We start from the raw sequence: 20684 nt of genomic DNA on the forward strand, positions 1-20684 counted from the left end.
TTGGAATGACTCATAACTGCGAAACTAATCCTGCGTTGATTATAAACACAAATGCAAAATGTTTATTCCCTGAAGATTGCATTGTGTAGAATTTCCTGTAACTCATTATTTTATAGAGGCCACATGCTCCCTTCTTGCAAAACTTCTATGAATAGCTCTTCTCTTAAAGAAGTTGGAAAATTCAAAGTGGATCATTTTGGCCACATGTAAAACTTGCTTCACTTTTGCTTCACTTTAACCTTCAGTAAGAAATGCATTTTGCGCCATTTTGCTAGTAAGTGCTTTTGCACTTGGAAAAATAGGATGTGAGTTAATGGAGTGTTTGCCTCATGAGAATAAAAGTAAAAGCTTTGGCATCACACATAGGCTGGTGAATTTTCAAGTGCATCTGAGTGCCACACAGCACAGAAGCCCTTCAGATACGCTGCGCTGAACACAGCAAATACAAAAACAAAAACAGTGCCATCAGATCAGTTGCGCCACAGTAGCTGTAGTGGAAAATAATTTGGGTGGACGTTTGACACTGATTACTAGACAGACTCCTCTCGCCTAATTGTCTTTATGTCAGTAATTACAGGCAGAGGATACGGTATGTGTTTCACGGAAGCTTCAGAAGCCCATCCACAGTATTGATTTAACATGAAGCACCAGTTAAATCAAAACCTTGTTTAATCTGGTCGGCCCCGTGAGGCACTCATGCAATGTTTGAAGGGATGATGATTTAGTTCAAGTTGGAAATTGGGGCTGCAGGGATTGATGAAAAGTTAGTTAGTGCATGAAGGTGTGTGTGAGAGCTGAGAAACTGTTGCTTTTAACACCAAAAATACAAGAAGTTCACAGTGAATTCCTGAAGAGCATGAAAGAGCTCGTAATGTCACTGCTTATAATACAGTGTTGCTAAACACTATACATTACTGAGAAATGTACTCTTATACTTATTTCCTTATCTTTTCATCTATCCTTAACCCTTTCTCCTCTCCCCCTCCATGTGGTGTTTCTCTGTCCCTCTGATTGGCTGTTTACTTTGTACATACAAAGACAAAGGTCACTGAGCCATTTAAGAGTATTTGGTGAGGGTGTTGACAGCTGAAAGTCCAGTAGGATTTTTGAAAACCAAACCAACGATGCTTTTCTGACACTCAATTATTTTGCAACCCAAAAGTGTTGAGAGCGTTATTTTGCATTTTGCATTGTGTCTGCTTCAGGCTGTGGAAAAAACAGATGATCACCATGAAATCAGGCAGGACATTGTAAATAGATTTGGGCAGTGGAGAGCAATGGTGACCTACTTAAGCATTATATCCTTTAGTTTTTAGTATCTAAATGTATATAGAGATCTTCATCGTTTGTTGCAGTACTATGTCCTTTCCTCCTTCTCAGGTTATTATACCAGTAATGGCAGATCACCACATGAAAATACCACGCTGATAAATGCTTTATTCTTCAAATACATGCAAAGCTGTATCTGATGGACACAGTGAAGAGCTGTTTTTTGTTACTCAACTTGAATGAGCTAGAAACAATGACACACGATCATCACGTTCATTTAGAAATGAAGTACTAGTGTCAGTTTATTTTTCTATCAGTGGTTTCCTTATTTTCCTTTTTTTTCACGTGATGTTTTTTTTTTCTTTGTCTTGACTTCTGCTGTGCTTGTCTTTTTTTTAAAATAAACTCCTCAGACTCTGGGGAAATATCTCAACACATCCTGTTTATAACCACAAACCCTGAACATTACAGCCTTTGTTTTTAGTGACTGAAAAACAAGAACACTTTTACAAACATAGTCCTCCACAGTCTTTATGCAGATTAATTTATGTATGTTCATCTCTTCTAATCTGCAGGCAACCTGAAAGTGATAATTTTATATCAAGATTTCATAAATTGAAACAGAACGGAAAAGGGAAAGGGAACTACAGTTCAAAGTTCTAGCTGTTTGTGTGCACTGGGTGATGAAGCCATCCAGCTACACATGAAACATAAAAGTCAAATGTTCACTGATTACTTTCCAACCATCCTTCCTTTGACATAGAGAAAATGCGCCTTCTCCTGATAAAGTTACCATAATCACAGTATAAAATCACTGTGTAAGTGATCATATTATCTACAGTTGTTGTTCCATTCATGTGTTCTGCTACAAACATGCTTCAAAATATTTTCAGAGAAAATGACTGCAGATAACTTATCTGTGTTGTCACTTGTCACTAACAGATATACAGTTAATTATGTGCTCTATAATTGCTCAAAGGCACTTAGACATTTCCAGGAATTCAGTAGCAACAATATATAGTCAATATGGAGAAGATTGCATTCTAAAAATATGTTTTATGTAAAAATCATGAAACAAAATCCAATAAGATAAAAATATTTGCTCAAAAATGACACCTTCTTATTAAAAAAAATATATTGTTTCACTATTTTTATTTAAAATTAATATTACTACACTTACTAGCAGATTTCATTATACAATGTGCAACAAAGATAAAGACAGTCTAATCAATTATTGACTGATGAGCCCTCAACTTTTTCTTATTATGTACATCTTGGAATGTTGAATGATTCAAAGATACTTGCTCCAAGATTTCAGAGTTTTCACAGAAATGTCAAGATTGATTTGAAGAACCAGTTTGTTTACAGATGTCTTTCACAGAGGAGGATTGTCATTAATCACCATCCATTACCAGGAGCCATGATGGAGCCTTTTCACCACCAGATTGTGTAAGTGCCCCCCCTGCTGACCGAGTAGTGAATTATTCACAATCATTTCTTAGTCCATCAGAATTCCCCCTGAGTCTTATTGGTAGCGAAGATACTGTTTCAATGCCATGGGAAGATGGAGGTCCTGAATCCCATCCAGCCTCTGCTTGCCCACAATCTTCCTGATGTGCAGCCGGCACAGCTGCATTAGAAGAGGCACTGCTGAGTAAGTGTGAGGGGAGAAGTAAAGCCATGGTAGAGAGATGTTTGGATTACTAACTGAAGGCACCAGCAAACAAATAAAGGCCATGAAAACCTCACACTACTTGGTTAGTTTGGATTGAATACCTCCGTCCTGTCTCAGCATCCTCTCCACAGGGCTGTTTGGGGCTGTAAGGTGCAGCGGCTGCTTGCCCTCTGAGTTTCTTAGAGAGCTGTTGGCCCCGTGGTCAAGCAGGACAGACACCAGCTCAGGGCTGGACAGACGAGCAGCTATGTGCAGAGGAGAGTCTCCAGACACACAGGTGTTCACAGCAGCACCTGAAGAAGAACACGGACAGATTAGAGGTCAGATATGGTATGATGTCTTTACATTATGTAAGAGGTCTTCTTTGTATACAGTAGGGCATCATATATCCTCTTTATTATTATTATTTATTATTATTATCAACTGATAATGTCCTACAGCTAAATGCAGAAAAAACAGAATTCCTAGTTATTGCCCAAGACAAGTATGTTTCTACAATCATGCAAAACATTGGGCCCCTCTCCTCTGCTGTTCGCACCAACCCCCGTAATCTGGGAGTCATTTTGAATTCTTCATTATCACTAGACAGCCATGTCAAGCTGCTAACCAGATCATGCTTTTTTCATTTAAGAAATATCAGTAAGCTGACAACATTAATGCCTTTCACAGAACTTGAGATGATTTTGCACGCCTTTGTCTCATCTCGTATCGATTACTGTAATGCTCTTTTCACCTCACTTAGCAGGTCCGCCCTAAACCGTCTCCAGTCAATCCAGAATGCTGCTGCTCGATTACTCACCAGGTCAAACAAGCGGTCTCACATCACTCCCATACTGAAAACACTGCACTGGCTCCCTGTGGCATATAGGATTAAGTTTAAAATTCCCATTCTCACCTTCAGAGCCGTTCACGGTCAGGCCCCAGATTATCTGTCAGAACTCATTCACCCACCCGTTCACTAAGGTCAAACCCCCTACACCTGCTGTCTGTCCCACAGAAAACAGACTCGTGGGGATCGTGCGTTTCAGTCCATAGCACCAATCCTCTGGAATTCTCTACCCGCCTCGCTACGTCTTTCTGACTCTGTTGAGTCTTTTAAAAAACAATTAAAAAGGTTAATGTTTAGACAGGCCTATGGGTAATCAGGTCCAACCAGTGGCTATAGCAGGAGTTTATAATGTTGTCTATGACGTACTCATTTGTTCTTGCTGTTGTTGTTTTTTGTTGATGTAAAGCACTTTGTGACCATGGTCTGTGAAAAGTGCTATAGAAATAAACTTTACTTACTTACCTTACTTGGTGTCAAGCAGTATAGATATTGCACAGCCAGTTAAACAACTGAGCATTTAGTACATTTACACAAGTACTGAAATGAAGTTTAATTTTGAGGAACTCATGCCTACTTTTTGGCTCTACTCAACAAAAAAACAACAAAAAATCTACTTTCTATTTCTCTACTTTTGACTTACACATTTCTTTACTGCATTATTTTTCACATTCAAAAAATAAATAGCTTTTTACATATAAAGATTCTGCACTGGTGGACACTGAAAATGCCCACAAGTTAAAGTATTTGTGTAAAAGCAGTAACGTATTTAAATGTGCACATGAATTGTACATCTGTTAAGTACCAAGGATCTTGTTGTAAAGTCAACCCTATAATGCCTGACCCAAGAAATAATGGACAGAAAATTTGAATATTTTGAATCTGAAGTCTTCATTTGGTCCTCTAACAAAATGTAAAAAAAGAAAAAAATAATGTTTTTTTGTTTGTATTATATTTGATACATCGGACATTACACAGGAACTTTACTCCTTGGCCATCTATAACATCTGCATCATTATCTTTTCAAACAGCTGCCCTTTTCAATCCTTTTCTTTTATTTTGCAATGTGGTAACCAGGCAGTACATGAAACTCTGGCAATAACAATTACAAAACACCATTTTTCTTGCCCATCTGTAACATCTGTCATCTTTTATCTTTCATAAACTGCTTCCTTTTTCTATCTCTTTTCCTTTTATTTTGCCAAGTAGGTGAATTGCTATCGAGGAAGGCCAGGACATCTTCCGTACAGTAATTATTTTTAACCATCTAAATAGGTTTTTCAATTTTGAGTCAAAAAATTTGTTCTAAGCACCAAATTTCAATCTTCAATTTGTGTAATTGATTCAACAAAATTTTGAACAAACTGAAGATTGTACATTTACAAACACAATTTAAATTGCATTTGTTTTAAAACATGTAAATAGACTAAAAATAAATCTAAATGGTGTTCTCTTGGAGTACAGTTACTTTTAGAAATGGGCTACTATACCCCCTGGAGAGGTCATCAATTTGTTAGCAATCTTATGAACAAACTTTTCAAACTCCACTATCAGAACAGTTCATATAGTTTCCTCGTTAACTTTAAATAGTTAGTTTACTGGAGAGTTTAACCAAAAGCATTCTCACCAAGTTGAAGCAGTTTCCTCACAGCACCCAGATGCTGATTGGAGCAAGCAACGTGGAGAGGGGAACCTGATTGGTCGATGTAATGATCCACATCTGCACCGTGCTGAACAAGAGGCTTGATGCACTCTGAGTGACCTAGAAAAAAAGAAAGAGTTACCATAATCATCACAATAAGAAGTGATGCACATGAAAGGTTTGCTTTGAAATCTGCTCAGACTCTCCTGGGAAGATTAAGCAATTGTTTTTACTTTGAAGCCTGCAACAACACAGCTTTTTTTCTTTATACATTATACAATTACTAGATGTATTCTGTTGTTTTGGCACTCTAAACAAACTGGTTTTGCATAGATTATCTGAGCATATGCAGCAGAATGTGAGCTCTGACCTTTTGCTGCAGCCCTGTGTAGTGGAGAGCTGGTCAGACTGTTCCCCACGGGAGTCGCTCCATGTTTAAGAAGCAGCGATACACAGGTCACATGACCCTTTGCACAAGCTTCTGACAGAGCAGTTTCTCCATCCAATGTGGACATGTTTACCTGTCATGGGAAGATATTTATTTCAGTTCTCCCGATATCTCTATACAAAACAATATATACTACCATGTTTCCAAAAAGGTTGGGACACTGTGAAAAATGTTATTACAATGACACGTGATGATTATCAAAACATTTAAACTCTATATTTGATTAAAACCCATACAAAAAAAAGAATGTATCAGATGTTGAATCTGATGAGTCCCTTTACTTTTTAGAATATCATATGCCAATTTTAAAATTCATGCCAGCAACATTTTTCAAAAAAGTTAAGGGCAGTGGCAACAAAAGAAGTTGTGAATGCTAAGAGAAAAATGTTTGGTGCGTTATAAAATGTGAGCTAAAACAAAGAAAACCCCAAACACCAGAAATCCTAAATTAAGAAATAATTGTCAAACATTGCATTTTTAAAAATACAACATAAGTTCCCAAATGCTTACAGGTTTTGTTAAAAGAGGTGACGCAACATAGTGGTACACAAGACTCTTTCTCACCTATTTTTAAATGTGTTTCTGGCTTCTAATTCAAAATGGGCAACATTTCCAAAATCATAAAACATTTCTCAGTTTCAACGCCTGAAATGTTGTCTTTGTGCTGTTTTCAGTTAAATATGAAGATCTCTGCGGATCCTCTTTCAAACATGCAGGCTATTGAGGCAGTCTGACAGTTTAAACTTTGCACTTGCAGAATAACTGCTGCATGCATGGCTGTGTCTGCGTGGATGTTTTCAAGATTTTCTTGGTTAATCTCTCACTAAAATCCACCAACATGAAGTTTAACTGAACAATAATTCACACGGTTGTACCTTTTCAACTCCAACATTCAGGAGTGCACATTTAAATTGGGTTTATCTTGAATTCAGTTACATTTACAAAAAAACTAGCCAAACTAGATCCTAATGTCTAACTAACATTTGCGCCATTCTCAATCAGAAGCTTTGCACAAGCCACATAGCCTTGCATGCAGGTTCCATGGAGGGGAGACACCTGGTCAAGAGTGCTCAGGTTAACACAGGAACCCTGTGAACAAATAGCAATGAGGTAAACGATTAATTGAGGCACTGTAGATACAGAGGTTATCTCTAAATTAAATAGGGTCTCTCTTAAGCAGCCATTATCTCAGGATGCTGGTTCAAATAAAGTGGATATGCATGTTATTATAATGGCATAATATTCTTAATCTAGCCTTCAACATCCCCTGAAAGCTTACCTGAGCAATGAGTCTTTGCAGAGCAAGGAGACGTCCATTAAAGGCAGCATCATGAATCGGAGACCAGTCAGATTCAACCTCTAGGTGTCCACAGAAACAGAAACTTTTGTATCATAAATACACATTTGAACAATATAGTACACTTTCTAATCATTAAAAATATTCCCCAGTTGCAGTGTGAGCAGTAACTTACCACTCATTAAAGGGTTGGAGAAGAACACAACAACTCCTCTCTGACATGTACAGCCTCGCAGAGTCTCTTTGTTCCCAGCAGGCATACTACTTCACTGTCGCGTAAAAAAGTTGTTGATTTTAACCCTTGAATGCTTTTCCTCGGAGATTTCTTTTGTTGCTAAAAATGCTACAACATATCAGAAAACATCTGAAAGCCGTTTGATCCTCATCTGTTTTCACTGTATTTGTGGCAGTTCTGGGTGCTATGATGTCACTTCCTCTTATACAAAGGTCTCTGCCATCCAGGAAACAGGCTGGTTGAGTCCAGCAGTTCGCGCTTAACCAATGAAAGTGCAGTGGGGGGATGAAGAGGGCCTGTTGAGCAGGTCTGTGTGTAATCTGACACTGCATATCCACACCCATCCCCTACAGACAGAGTAGGGCGGTGTTTTGGGATGGAATTTGTAAACTTGTTCCATAATGACTTCCTTCATAAAATGTAAACATATATTTAAATCTCCTTTTCTTTGCATGATTAAGTCCTGTCTTAAATAATTGATGATTCAGTGAAGTATAGGATAAATTATGCCTTTTGACCAACAGTAAATATTTACATACAAAACATATTATCATTTCATTCAAAGGGTGGAAACAGGTAAATATCACTTAAACATTAAATGTAATCTACAAGCAAACAAACTACATTTGAAAGTGAGGTTTTTAGATGATTCACAGAAGATGTTTTTTTATCACAAATCTTGTCACCATGATCCTGTGGTGCAAAATGCTGGTTGTCTATTCATTTTCGTTAGATAAATTAATGCTGTAACACAACTTTAAAACAAAATTAGTATCCTATGTCTGTTTCCTTCTTTTTCATTCAAAATCCATCCATCCCATGTGATCCTAAGAAGTGTTTGGGCTTTCTTTGTAGCTTCCAGGAAATCTCTGACTTAAAGTGATGTAGATGGGTGGCCGTCATAATCAGTCAGATCTGATCTGTGACTTCCCCGAGGAGAATGACTTGAAAGAAAAGTTTCTCACAGAGTTCCCACACATGAGCCTCTTGATAATAAAATACACCCAGTTCCACATTGAGCTAATAGCTTTGTTATAGAAAAAAAACTGTTAAGTATTTATTCTGCAAGATGTAGTGCTAAGTGATGTGTATGGATACTCACACACTGCTATTCACTATGTTAAACAACCAGATAGATCTGTAGTGTTTTGAGAGCTATAACCTAATTGTATTCTCACCAGCAGAGGGCAGCAGCAGAGAGCAGACATTCAGACAGTGAGTCAATACAAACTATAATTCCTAAGGGAGCTTTTAATCCGTGGCAGCAGACTACAAACCCACCCAGCAATTGACTTGGTGCCTTGTCAGAAGGTGCGAATGGATTAGAATGCCATTGTCCAAACTCAATGAATGATGATGTGCTGAATGATAAAAGCCCTTGATGATTTGTTCCCAAAATAAATCTATTTCAAATGTCCAGCTGTTTGCTCAGATCTTTGTCCATGGAGTCAGATCCAGCAGCTGCAGTGACCTTTCTAGAATCAGGACACGGTGGATATCACTTGCATACAGATTGGAGGAGGAAATACAGTATATCAAGAATATAGGCTCTTGATCCAGGAGCAAAACTAAGATAACATATGCAAGCAAAGTGCACAAAATGTCACTCTTCTTATCATATACCTCAGGATGGGACTTACTTAAGTTTCCCATTGCTGTGTTAGCTCATAAAACTTTTTTTTCTTTGTTGCACAAATTTGATATTTTTTCACGACTCTTATTCTTAAAACACAGATGTCCGTAAATTATCAGATATCTTTTTCTGTCAAAACCGAATTTATACAAAAGTTCTCTACAGGATTTCTCAGGAAAAATCCAGTTCTGTTCCCACATAAGCATGACCAACAAAGCAAATATGGTAGATATAGAGGTTATCAGTCTACAACATTAACTGTTCACCACATCTACAGTAACTGTAAGTGTGAGAGACTCGGTCTTCATATCAGCAAGGTTATCAGAGTGTCTTCCACAGCGGATGTTTCTGAGTATCAAAGCTTGGCCCACATCCCCCTCCAGAAGCCTGTAGTTGGCTAATGAGAATTTGTCCCATTTTTTAATAACTCAACGGATTTTATTTTATTAAGGAAAACGATTATGCCTTTTTTACTTTGTTTGGAGAGTTTGTTTAACACATATCTGACAACATACATGGCTTGCTGTGCGGTTAACAGACCATCCAAGAAGTTGATGCTACAGTTTTTTTTCGATAAGTGATATAGTAGTGTTATATTTACTGCTTACTCATGTGTCGGTATTTATATTTACGGGGCAAGCTTGTTTAACGTTAGCTTGTAAACTAGCCGGCTAACTGTATAATTGGCTGCAGTGTAGCCCATTATTTACGGTCAATGGTTTACCCGATCTCCCATTCATGCTAAAGAGGCTAATGTTAACATATCTAGCCAGCACTATTAAACTGGAGAAAAAGTAATTCTGAATTGTTAGAAATGTTTGTTGTTAAGATGTTGTAAGACAGAGTTTGTGCGATGTTAGAAGCTAAAGGTTCACCTCGGTGGTTAACCACAGACTGTAATGTAATGATGAATGTTATACTCCACATAAATGTCGACATTAAAAAACAAACTTTGTGTAGTAATTATCCGTCAGTAACATAAACTGAACTCAACTGAACCTCATGCTGTGTAGGTTATAGAGGATGACATTAATGTTACATGGTTGATGTAGTGTCTTAAGATTTGTGCAAACTGTCACCAAATTTAAAAAAGAAATTATCACTTTGTGTGAGTTCAGGGAAATTTAAAGGTCCCATATTATGCTTTTTTGGTTTTATATGCTCTTTAGTGTGTTTGTAAGTGTCCTGTGCATGTTTAGGCACATCTATTTGCAAAAATTCAAAGTCCGCAGAAACGCGGCTTCTCCTACGTCCTCCTGTTAGCTGTAGCATTAGCTGCATGTAACGCTCGGTTCTAGCCCCCCTCGATAAAAATGTGTCAGTCCGACGTCATTGTCAGTGTGATATCACTGATCTAAGCCCATTGGCTCGTTGTGGCAAGCCCAGCAGCTCATGTTGCACGCCCGTTAACTTCTGTAGCACGCCCACGATATGCCGTAGCCTGCGGTAGCACAGTAGTGCTAAGGTGCTAATGTTTATGCTCCCCTCGGACGGAGCCAGTGGCTGCATTCCCAATATGGTAAAAGGGGCGGGACATTTCCGAGAACCGTGCTGAGCAACTGACCAATAACGACAGAGTGGATCAGCAGACCAGACTCAGAGCGGAGAGGGAGCAAGGAGGAGCAGTACATGAAAACAGACACTTTTTTCGGACTTTAGCTATTGTGAACGTACAAAAGTAGGTACATAGATTAAATATACGAACCCCAAAAAGGGCATAATATGGGCTCTTTAATATGGTTATTAATATAGTTCTTAATCGTAGGGGGAAAACAGAATATAGCAGTAGAAATATAAAATGTGCAAGAAATAGTTTGAAGAATACAGCCATGTAACGAGCTCATGTTAATAACAAATGAGCTACTGTATGTTCTGTACTGAAGCACAGAGAGTTGGGACCTGTTAATGATTTAAATAATTCAGGTAATATTTGTTTCATGTTAAGATGAAGTACTATCCACAATAAATTGCTTAATTTTTCCTCACACAAAATCTGAGGCAATTTGATGTGGAATATCATTGTGCAAGTGAGTGAGAGAGCTGAAAGTAGCATGATTACAATAAGGTTTATCTTCTTAACTTTGAATAGATGTTGATTACCTGAATACTGTACCTCCCTCGCAGATGTTGTTGAGGCCTAGGTTTCTTCCTCTGTCTCTGCAGCTCTCTGGGCACCTCGACGGACCAGTCACCAATAATCCACACTGTGTCTATAGGAGAAATACAAAGGTGTTGATGCGGATTTCCGTTGTTGATGATATGTTGGATGATGAAGAAATTCGCCGTTGAGACTGATTTGCTTTCAAACAAAATTGTTTATTAACAAGATACAGAATCACTGAACACGTCTGCTCAGGAGAGACAAGAAGCCAATATCGATCTCTCCTGAACATACACTGAGAATGTTATTTATACACAATGTCACAGGACACATGAGGACATCTGTTTGTTTTTCAGGACAACCCCTCTTACTTCAACAGCAGGGGTTTCTGTCTTAGACATATGTATGTCATAAACTTCAAAGGACAACACAGGTCACAAATACAATCTCCTGTCCAGATGTCCCTGGGCAACTCTCCTAGCTTAGATCTAGGCATTTCCTGACACTCATCACTCATCCTGCGAACAACACCTCTAAACAAACATTCCACTGAAGGAAACCCCTTCAACAGATGTGTGCAGCATACACCCAAAGATCACTACAACATCTCTGTCCTAGATATTTAAGACACTTCATATTTCTGTCTGAGTTAGAGAGACGGCTCTGCACCATTGAGTCAGAGTCATCGTATGCAGCAGTAGTTAGCCAGCCACCTGTAGCCGGTGCGGGCCGACATAGCTTGGCTTTCCCCCCGGTAGCTCCTGAGCAGCCGGGAGGCAGTGGCTGGGTTACTGTCCGAGGGAAGCATAGTCGAAAATCGAAACACACGGTTCCCCACCAACCACTTCACGTTTCAAACAAATTTTCCCCACTCAGCGACACACACCCGCTGAGAATAAAACTCTGATTATTGGAGACTCCATAGTCCGAAACGTGAAGCTAGCGAAGTCAGCGGGCATAGTTAGGTGTATACCCGGGGCCAGAGCGGGCGACATCGCATCTCATTTAAAGTTGCTGACAAAGACTAAAGGTAGATTTGATACAATCGTAATTCATGTCGGCACAAATGACTCCCGACTACGCCAGTCGGAAGTCACTAAGGTTAATGTGGAGTCGGTGTGTACTTTTGCTAAGACGATGTCGGACTCCGTAGTGTTCTCTGGTCCCCTCCCAAATCAGACCAGTGATGACATGTATAGCCGCATGTCATCACTCAACCGCTGGCTGTCGAGGTGGTGTCCAGCACACGATGTGGGCTTCATAGATAACTGGCAGTCTTTTTGGGGAAAACCTGGTCTGCTAGCTAGAGACGGCATCCATCCCACTTTGGACGGTGCAGCTCTATTATCTAGAAACATAGCAGAGGTTATTAGTCCAAAACCCTGACAACAACACAGAGTTCAGACCAGGAGGCAGAGCTGCAGTCTTACACACTTCTCTGCGCCTCCCTTAGATCTGTCTCCCAGTCACTATAGCTGTAATTCTGAATCGAACTGTAGTTATACTATAGGTACTGTGTCTGTCCCCCGGCCCAGACCCGTTTTTATAAGTCATCCAAACGGCGTGAATCGTCAGAATCTGATTAGAATCAAAACTACGAATACGATTTTGCTACAAGATCGGAGGATTCACTGCGGACTTTTGAACATTAGGTCCTTAGCATCCAAGTCTCTTTTAGTGAATGATCTGATATCAGATCAGCACATTGATTTACTTTTTTTGACTGAAACCTGGCTGTGTCGAGATGAATATGTTAGTTTGAATGAATCCACTCCTCCCAGTCATTTTTGTACTCATATACCTCGAGACACCGGTGGTGGAGTAGCAACTATTTTTAATTCCAGTCTTTTAGTTAACCCTCTACCAAAGCTGAATTTTTCTTCTTTTGAAAGCCTTGTTCTTAGTCTTCCACATCCAGTCTCAAGACCCTTTCAGCCAGTTCTAGTTGTTGTAGTTTACCGCCCTCCTGGCCCATATTCTGAGTTTTTATCTGAATTTGCAGAATTTTTATCAGACTTAGTCCTTAGCTGTGATAGAATAATTGTTGTAGGTGACTTCAATATCCATGTGGATGTTGAAAATGATAGCCTGAGCACAGCTTTCATGTCACTATTAGACTCTATTGGTTTCACCCAGGGTGTAAACGAACCTACTCATTGATTTAACCACACCCTGGATCTTGTTTTAGCTTATGGAATTGAAATCCATAACCTTACAGTTTTCCTAGAAAATCCTCTGCTATCAGACCATTTTTTTATTACATTTGATTTAGTCCTACTAGAATTACCTCTGCCTGGAAGAGGTGTGCTCTCTAGAAGTTTGTCGGATAGTGCTGTGGCTAGATTTAAGGAAGCTATTTCAGCTGTTTTTGATTCAGTACCGTGTTTCAACCCAGTTGGAAACTCTTACGATAGCTTTAGTCCCTTTCAGCTAGATCAGTTTGTTGATAGTGCAGTGGATTCGCTGAGAGTTACTCTGGATTCGATTGCTCCCCTGAAACAGAAGGTTGTCAAGCGGCGGAGAGTGGCTCTGAATATGGCGTTCGACCAAAACGGTAGAATATCGTTTTCTCTGGCAGGATAGTCATAGAAGATATATGAAGGCTCTACGTGACGCCCGAGCTGCCTACTACTCCTCTCTAATCGAGGAAAACAAAGGCAATCCTAGATACCTTTTCAGCACTGTAGCCAGACTGACAGAGAGTCATGGCTCCATTGAGCCTTGTATTCCTCTAGCCCTCAGCAGTAATGACTTCCTGAGCTTTTTCAACAACAAAGTTCTAGACATCAGAGACAAAATTGGTAACCTCCTGTCCTTACCTGGTGCAGATACGTCTGATACGGCAGAGACAGTTCCAGGACCAGATATTAGTCTCGACTGTTTTTCTCCAATCGACCTTTCAGAGCTATATTCCATTTTTTCTGCGTCGAAACCGTCAACCTGTATTTTGGACCCAATCCCAACCAAGCTGTTTAAGGAAGTCTTTCCCTTAGTTAGCAACTCCATATTAGATATGATCAATATGTCTTTACTGGCAGGCTATGTACCACAGGCATTTAAAGTAGCGGTAATCAAACCTCTACTTAAAAAGCCTACTCTGGACTTAGGAACTCTGGCTAACTACAGGCCTATATCCAACCTTCCTTTTTTCTCGAAGATCCTGGAGAAAGTGGTAGCTAAACAGCTGTGTGACTTTCTCCATGACAACAGTTTATTTGAAGAGTTCCAGTCAGGATTTAGAGTCCACCATAGCACTGAGACTGCACTAGTTAGAGTTACAAACGATCTACTTCTAGCCTCAGACAGGGGACTTCTGTCTGTGCTCGTCTTGTTAGATCTTATTGCTGCTTTTGACACCATTGACCATCAGATCCTGTTGTACAGACTGGAGCATTTGCTTGGAATTACAGGGACTGCTTTAAGTTGGTTTGAATTCTACTTATCAGACCGATCTCAGTTTGTACATGTTAATGATGAGTCCTCTATGCACACTAAAGTTTGCCATGGAGTCCCACAAGGTTCAGTGCTTGGACCAATTCTTTTTACATTATATATGCTTCCTCTGGGAAATATTATGAGGAAACACTCCATACAGTTTCATTGTTATGCAGATGATACTCAGCTTTATGTATCAATGAAGCCTGATGGTACCAGTCAGTTATGTCAGCTAGAAACGTGCCTTAAGGACGTTAGGACCTGGATGACCAGAAATTTTTTGCTACTTAACTCAGACAAGACTGAAGTTATTGTGCTAGGCCCTAAGAACCTCAGAGAGACTTTTTCTAGTGATGTGACTGTCCTCAATGACATCAGCCTGGCATCTAGCACCACTGTTAGGAATCTGTTAGACGCTTTAACACAATGTGATAAATGATACCAGGTAGGAGACCCTTTAACCTGTACTGCAGTTCCCGTACTGCGAACAACTTCAAATGGTCCTTCACGGCGCTCGTTAAACCACTTCCTCCTAAATACCTTCACAAACACCTTGTCTCCAGGTTGCACTATGTTCCTCTTTTGCTCATCAAGTCTCTCTTGCACCTCCTCTCGTTTTTGCCTATCAGAGACATATGTGTATATTTTCTTATGCAAAGCAGCCATGTAATTAACATACACTCGCATTTCATCTTCTACCAGGGCTAAACTTGGACCCTTTCCACTTGTGCGCAAACAAGGTGTTGGCATCCGTCTACCCATTGCCAACTCATGGGGTGTCATGCGTAAATCACGGAGCCCACTTGAACGACACACCATTAACGCTAACGGAAGTGCCTCTACCCAATTCAGACCTGTATGTTGGCAGATTTTAACAATGCGGTTTTTTAACACACCATTCATTTTTTCACAAACACCTTGGCTTTGTGGATGATAAACAGCTCCTAGACGTTGTTTAATTCCCAATTTTTGCAGAATTAGTCTTACTGTTTTATCCACGAACTCTTTCCCATTATCTGAGGATATGCGGTCTGGGAGACCCCACCTGCTTATAACCTCACGACACAAAAACTTGGCAACAGACTGAGCATCTTTTCACTTGGTTGGACAGGCTTCAACCCATCTTGAAAATCTATCCACAACAACTAGCATATATCTTTTACCTCCTACTGGTCTTATCATATCAACAAAATCCACAACTAACTCATGCATAGGACCTATTGGCGTCCAAACATTGTTTTTAGACAAATAGTACACCTGCCTATGACACAATCAATCTGCTCAAGCAAATACAGTACCCAAAAACCATACTCTTTCATAATCTTTCTCCTAACTCCCCCCTTGCACATGGGCTAAACCATGTGCTTCCTGAATCATCAGACCTAACAGGTCTAACAATTAAATTATCTGAGCATTCACTTATCTCTCTACTTCCTGAACCTTCACTATTCTACCTTACAATTCCTTCAACATAAATCTAACTCCTTGACCTTTCCTGTAAACAACAGAAAAGTCCTCTCCAACCTCAGCATCTATCTATACTCCTCTGAAACTTCCTCTGTTCTTCCTCTTTTCTGTAACATTCACAAGCAAAGTGGCTTAGCTGTCCACCATTATGACATGCTCCCAAAGACTGTTGAAAATTTCCTCCTCTACCTCTTCCTAAATTTCCTTGACCTCTTCCTCTCCATATTTGTGGTTGGCCAAACCCTGGCTGTGAAAAAGGGACATTGGGGATCATGGATAATGGCTGGGGTGGCTGAAACTGGATCTGATCATGCTGTGGTTGTGGTGGCAATTGAGTTGTTTTAGGCTGACTCTGCATAACCACAGCTTGTTTCTTATCCTTTTTCTTATTATCTACCAGCTGTAGTTGGTTAAGTTTTCTAAGAGTTTCCTGGTCCTGTTCCTTCTGGTCATGCTCCTTTTTCCGGTATAAATCAACTTGATGTGCTATGTGATCTGTATACACACCTTTTGTCATGCTACCAAGACCAACTACCTCTGCCAACTTGCTCCGCACTAGTAGGGGCAGTCCCTTCTGCATCTTAGCTCGCAAAATGGATTGCTCCATTTGATTTAAGTCTGGGTCATTTCCTGTGACATTTCTCCACACTTGATGAGCCCTAGACACATAAGCTCTTGGGTTTTCCTGTGGGCCTAATGATTCAATGAGAATATTATCAGGGTGCACATTTGTTGGAAACGTATCTCTCAATGCTCTCCACATCCGACCTCTACTTGCAGCTAACAATTCTGGATCATACACTGCAGTCGCCACATATCTATTAAGGCCTGCTGCTTGCAGGATTTCCTCCATTGCTGGGACCCCAATGAGGCTAGCCAAAAGTCTCTTAATGTCTCCCATGGCAGGCTGTGTTCCCACCAAAACCTCTTCTAACTTTGAAATCCAAGGATGTGCTCCATCCTGAAGAGTGGGTAACTTTTCAAGTATGTTTGACATGTCTGTACTTTGCCAAGGTTTATACTCATTTTATCGAGTCTCTTTTCTTTTCTTGGACATAATATATACCCCAAAGTGTCAGACTTTTGAGACTTCTTCTTCTGTCTTTTTCTCTGTGTTTTTTGCAGTTCCTGTAATTGCTTTCCCAATACTCGCTGAGTTTCTGGACTGGTAGATTCACTTATGTTCAAAAGACATCTATTTATAGTTCTCTCAACCTCTCTTAAAGTGCTGCATCTATCATCTTCCACCCCTGAACCGGCTGCTTGCGGGTAAAGATATGAAGGACCCTCTCTCTCTGAGTCTTCATCTCCCTCACTCACATCTGTGTCGTCCTTTCCTAGATCCCTTCTTTTTACTGGCTTGTCTCCTTTTTTCTCTGCTTTAGCCAACATCCGTCTAACTGCCGGGTCATAGCCACCAACAGCTTCGTCCGAATCACTCTCACTGTCATCCTCTATGTCCAGTCTTCTAAACTGCTGTCCGCTCCAATTTCTCAAACAAGTCTTTTTGTGTTTACTGTCAGAGCTTGGGTACATTTTTATGGTCGTTGTAGCCTTTCCCTTCTCTATTATTTGCTCATCCTCATCTGTGATATGATAGTTGCCCTTCTGTCTAATCACTGGGAGCTGAGGATAAACATCAGTAAACTTAACTTCCTTCTCATAAGGTGGGGGCTTCTTTGCTAATGCAGTATGTGAAAAGGATGTGTTAACCTTTTCCATTAACTTTCCTGCTGCCTTGTCATTTTTCTGTATTTCTTGCATACTGTGGTCTCTTTTTTCTCTCGCAGCTTCTAACAATTTCTGTCCCTCATTCTTAAACAACTGCAGAATGCCAAGTTCAATTTGTCTTTTCTCCTTACGTCTTGTTCCCATTTTACCTTTCTTCTGATTTACCTTATATGTAGACACAAGCACCTGTATTGTTTTGATCACATCCGGGTTCAAAGTCCCTTCTACTGGCCAAGGCTGTTCAATGTCAGGCCAACGCTTGCTCCATTTTTCCGATATTTTTGGAATATTTTTAACTAGAGGATTAGTCTTCTGTACTACATCAACAGGAGTGATTGCTTTTGTAATTTTGGTGTCCATCTTTGACATTACAATGACCCTCTTAGTTCCTCGTATTGTAAGTCAAACTGAAATAGTTAAAAACTATTTTAGAAAGTACCGTGTTACCACACTTGAAAGTGAATAAATTTGCCAACCCCAAAGGAGACCAAAGGCTTCTTACTATGAAAGCAAAAGCACTTGTTTATTACCTAATACATCTAATCACACCTATTTATCTTAAATTATGGCAATAATGTCAATGTTCCATCTCAAAATAGCCCCAAATCAAGATAAATCATACTCAGATAATGAAACCAGCATTCACAGCATTTGAATCAAATCAACTCTTCCACAAATGATCAATCAACTCATCAATACTCCATTAATTAACCAAATGCTTCAATTAGTCAGTCTGTTGCCAAGATTTCCTCCTAAATAATTGCAATGTGATGTATCAGAAGAAATACTGTAAGCCCATGTGTGAAAACAAACTAAGCATGTGTCAAAAATGTTGACTATAAAGAAATGTATACACACATAGAGAAATGGAGGTGTTTGTTGAAAGAGTTTGTGGCCCACAGAGAGAAGAAGGAGGGGGAGGGCTCCCTCTCTACTCCCCTTAACAGGAGGAGTAAGCTAATTGGCTCTCTATGTGAGGCAACGCCTCTTGGACCCGCCTCCTAAATTTAGCAAGGGCTTCCAGTATGAACTGGCTGTCAAAGGGTTAACATCATGTCCAAACCCAGTGCAGGTAATGCACAGAGTCTACAGACACACAGAAGCCAGCACAATATTCTCCCAATCAACAGCCAAATACAAAATGTATCCTCTGAAAAACTAACTTCTCCACCTATTTTAAAGAAGACTATTCGTTCTTTTGAACAGACAAAATTCGCAGCATAATGTGGTCACACACATACACACAAACAGACAGAAAGAGGAGAAAAATTCACACTCCAATCAGCCGGCAGTTTTAACTTTCTCAGACGATTTTCTTTTCTCTATTCCTATTCCCTGAATATGTGCAGACTATCCTCACTGCACTCTCCACTTCTGTTAGAAAACAGATACTATATATATTTATCTATAAACGTCCTTTATTAGGCTCATTAGTATTTATCAGATTATATAAACGTCCTCTGAGGGGCTCATATTTTATCAAGTCGTATATATAAACGTCCCCTGAAACAAAGGGCTCATAGGTATTTTAACACTGATGAAGATCAGATTAAATAAACGTCCTCTGGAACAAAGGCTCATAGGTATTTTAACACTTATGAAACAAAAAATGTCTCCTTATCAGTTACTAAATCACCTTTAACCAATCACCTGCTATATATGCCTATTTAATAATACATCTATTCTATTTATCAATCACACACAAACAAGAACATTTCCAGATCATTTAAACAGCAACAAAAACATCACTTCAGCCTTTTACACACATCCACATCCCAGCGCACCAAGACCGTCCAGCAGCCTTTAGACACACACACACACACACCTCAAAAACCACCGCGCCTTAGTTCAAATTTTAAAGTCGACTTATTTATAATTTTCCCTCTATCAAAAATGTTTTACTTTGGCCAAACTTTTAACAAATTGTCTTTTAACAAATTACTTCACACTGCATGCTTCAATGCACACTGTTCCTTTATTCAGCGCTTTCATTTTCTACTTTTCTCAAAACTATCTTTATTTCTTCTCTTTCACTCTTTCATCTCTTTATTTCTCTTCTTTATTTCTCATCTATTTAATCTCTGTATTTCCTACATTATACGTTTAATTTCTACAATTTCCCATTTCCCTGGCCAGGGATCCCCTTTGTTTTATTTTTACTCAATTTGACTACTTCTTAAAGCCAACTTTCACTTCAGTGTCTAATTTACACATGACTTACTGTTAAAAGGATACGGGCCCTGTCCTTGTTAAACTTGCATAGTTTTTTTAGCTAACTGTTCTCTAGTTACTTGTTGTGCTTATGCTAACTTTACCTTTCAACTTTACTCTCTTTTCTTTTATTTATCTCTTATTCTCTTTTCTTTTATTAATCTCTTATTCTCTTTTCTTTTATTCCCCTTTATTTATATATTTTTTTAACTCAATAAACCCCAATTTAGACAGAGAATTACTCCAACATCAACACATCATTGCACTTCAGTTCTTTGACAGTGGAGCCAAATTTCAGACAGAATCAACTCCCCAATGTGTAAAAACAACACTCACGCTCTGAGGTGATGGAGGAATGCTCCCACTGAAACTCTCGTCCACTGCAGAAGGCCCCAACTGATCCTGTTCCGTGACGCCAAAATTGATGCGGATTTCCGTTGTTGATGATATGTTGGATGATGAAGAAATTCGCCGTTGAGACTGACTTGCTTTCAAACAAAATTGTTTATTAACAAGATACAGAATCACTGAACACGTCTGCTCAGGAGAGCCAAGAAGCCAATATCGATCTCTCCTGAACATACACTGAGAATGCTATTTATACACAATGTCACAGGACACATGAGGACATCTGTTTGTTTTTCAGGACAACCCCTCTTACTTCAACAGCAGGGGTTTCTGTCTTAGACATATGTATGTCATAAACTTCAAAGG

At 39.5% G+C, this 20684-nt stretch overlaps 1 protein-coding gene and 1 long non-coding RNA gene across 5 annotated transcripts; both read right to left on the reverse strand.

Annotated features, from left to right (window-relative positions):
- Positions 1–2397: 2397 nt before the first annotated feature.
- On the reverse strand, positions 2398–7594 carry LOC132987494 (ankyrin repeat and SOCS box protein 9-like). 4 transcript variants are annotated; one of them, XM_061054612.1, is made up of 7 exons: positions 7333–7594; positions 7140–7242; positions 6842–6949; positions 5783–5933; positions 5398–5532; positions 3046–3237; positions 2398–2899 (listed from the first exon to the last, which is right to left on the reverse strand). In XM_061054612.1, the coding sequence occupies exons 1-7, from the start codon at positions 7377–7379 to the stop codon at positions 2751–2753; spliced, it is 885 nt and encodes a 294-aa protein (XP_060910595.1). In that variant the 5' UTR covers positions 7380–7594; the 3' UTR covers positions 2398–2750. The 4 variants fall into 4 exon arrangements, with proteins under 4 accessions (XP_060910595.1, XP_060910594.1, XP_060910596.1 ...); XM_061054611.1 differs by having other exon boundaries at positions 7140–7219; positions 7333–7593; XM_061054613.1 differs by having other exon boundaries at positions 2398–2919; positions 7140–7219; positions 7333–7592.
- An 8204-nt stretch (positions 7595–15798) lies between these two features.
- On the reverse strand, positions 15799–17666 carry LOC132987498 (uncharacterized). The gene is made up of 2 exons (XR_009675621.1): positions 17285–17666; positions 15799–16001 (listed from the first exon to the last, which is right to left on the reverse strand). It is a non-coding gene; the product is annotated as an uncharacterized LOC132987498 (long non-coding RNA).
- Between the last annotated feature and the right edge of the window lie 3018 nt (positions 17667–20684).

The sequence above is a fragment of the Labrus mixtus genome, chromosome 13 (assembly GCF_963584025.1).
Source record: "Labrus mixtus chromosome 13, fLabMix1.1, whole genome shotgun sequence".
Classification (NCBI taxonomy): Eukaryota; Metazoa; Chordata; class Actinopteri; order Labriformes; family Labridae; genus Labrus; species Labrus mixtus.

Bases quoted from the DNA above. Each gene is read 5' to 3' on its own strand.
- LOC132987494 (XM_061054611.1), bottom strand. From the start codon at position 7,417: ATGCCTGCTGGGAACAAAGAGACTCTGCGAGGCTGTACATGTCAGAGA. The intron at 7,220-7,332 runs GTAAGTTACTGC...GTGGACACCTAG, and splicing joins CTCCAACCCTTTAATGAGTG to AGGTTGAATCTGACTGGTCT. The intron at 6,950-7,139 runs GTAAGCTTTCAG...ATTTGTTCACAG, and splicing joins TGCAAAGACTCATTGCTCAG to GGTTCCTGTGTTAACCTGAG.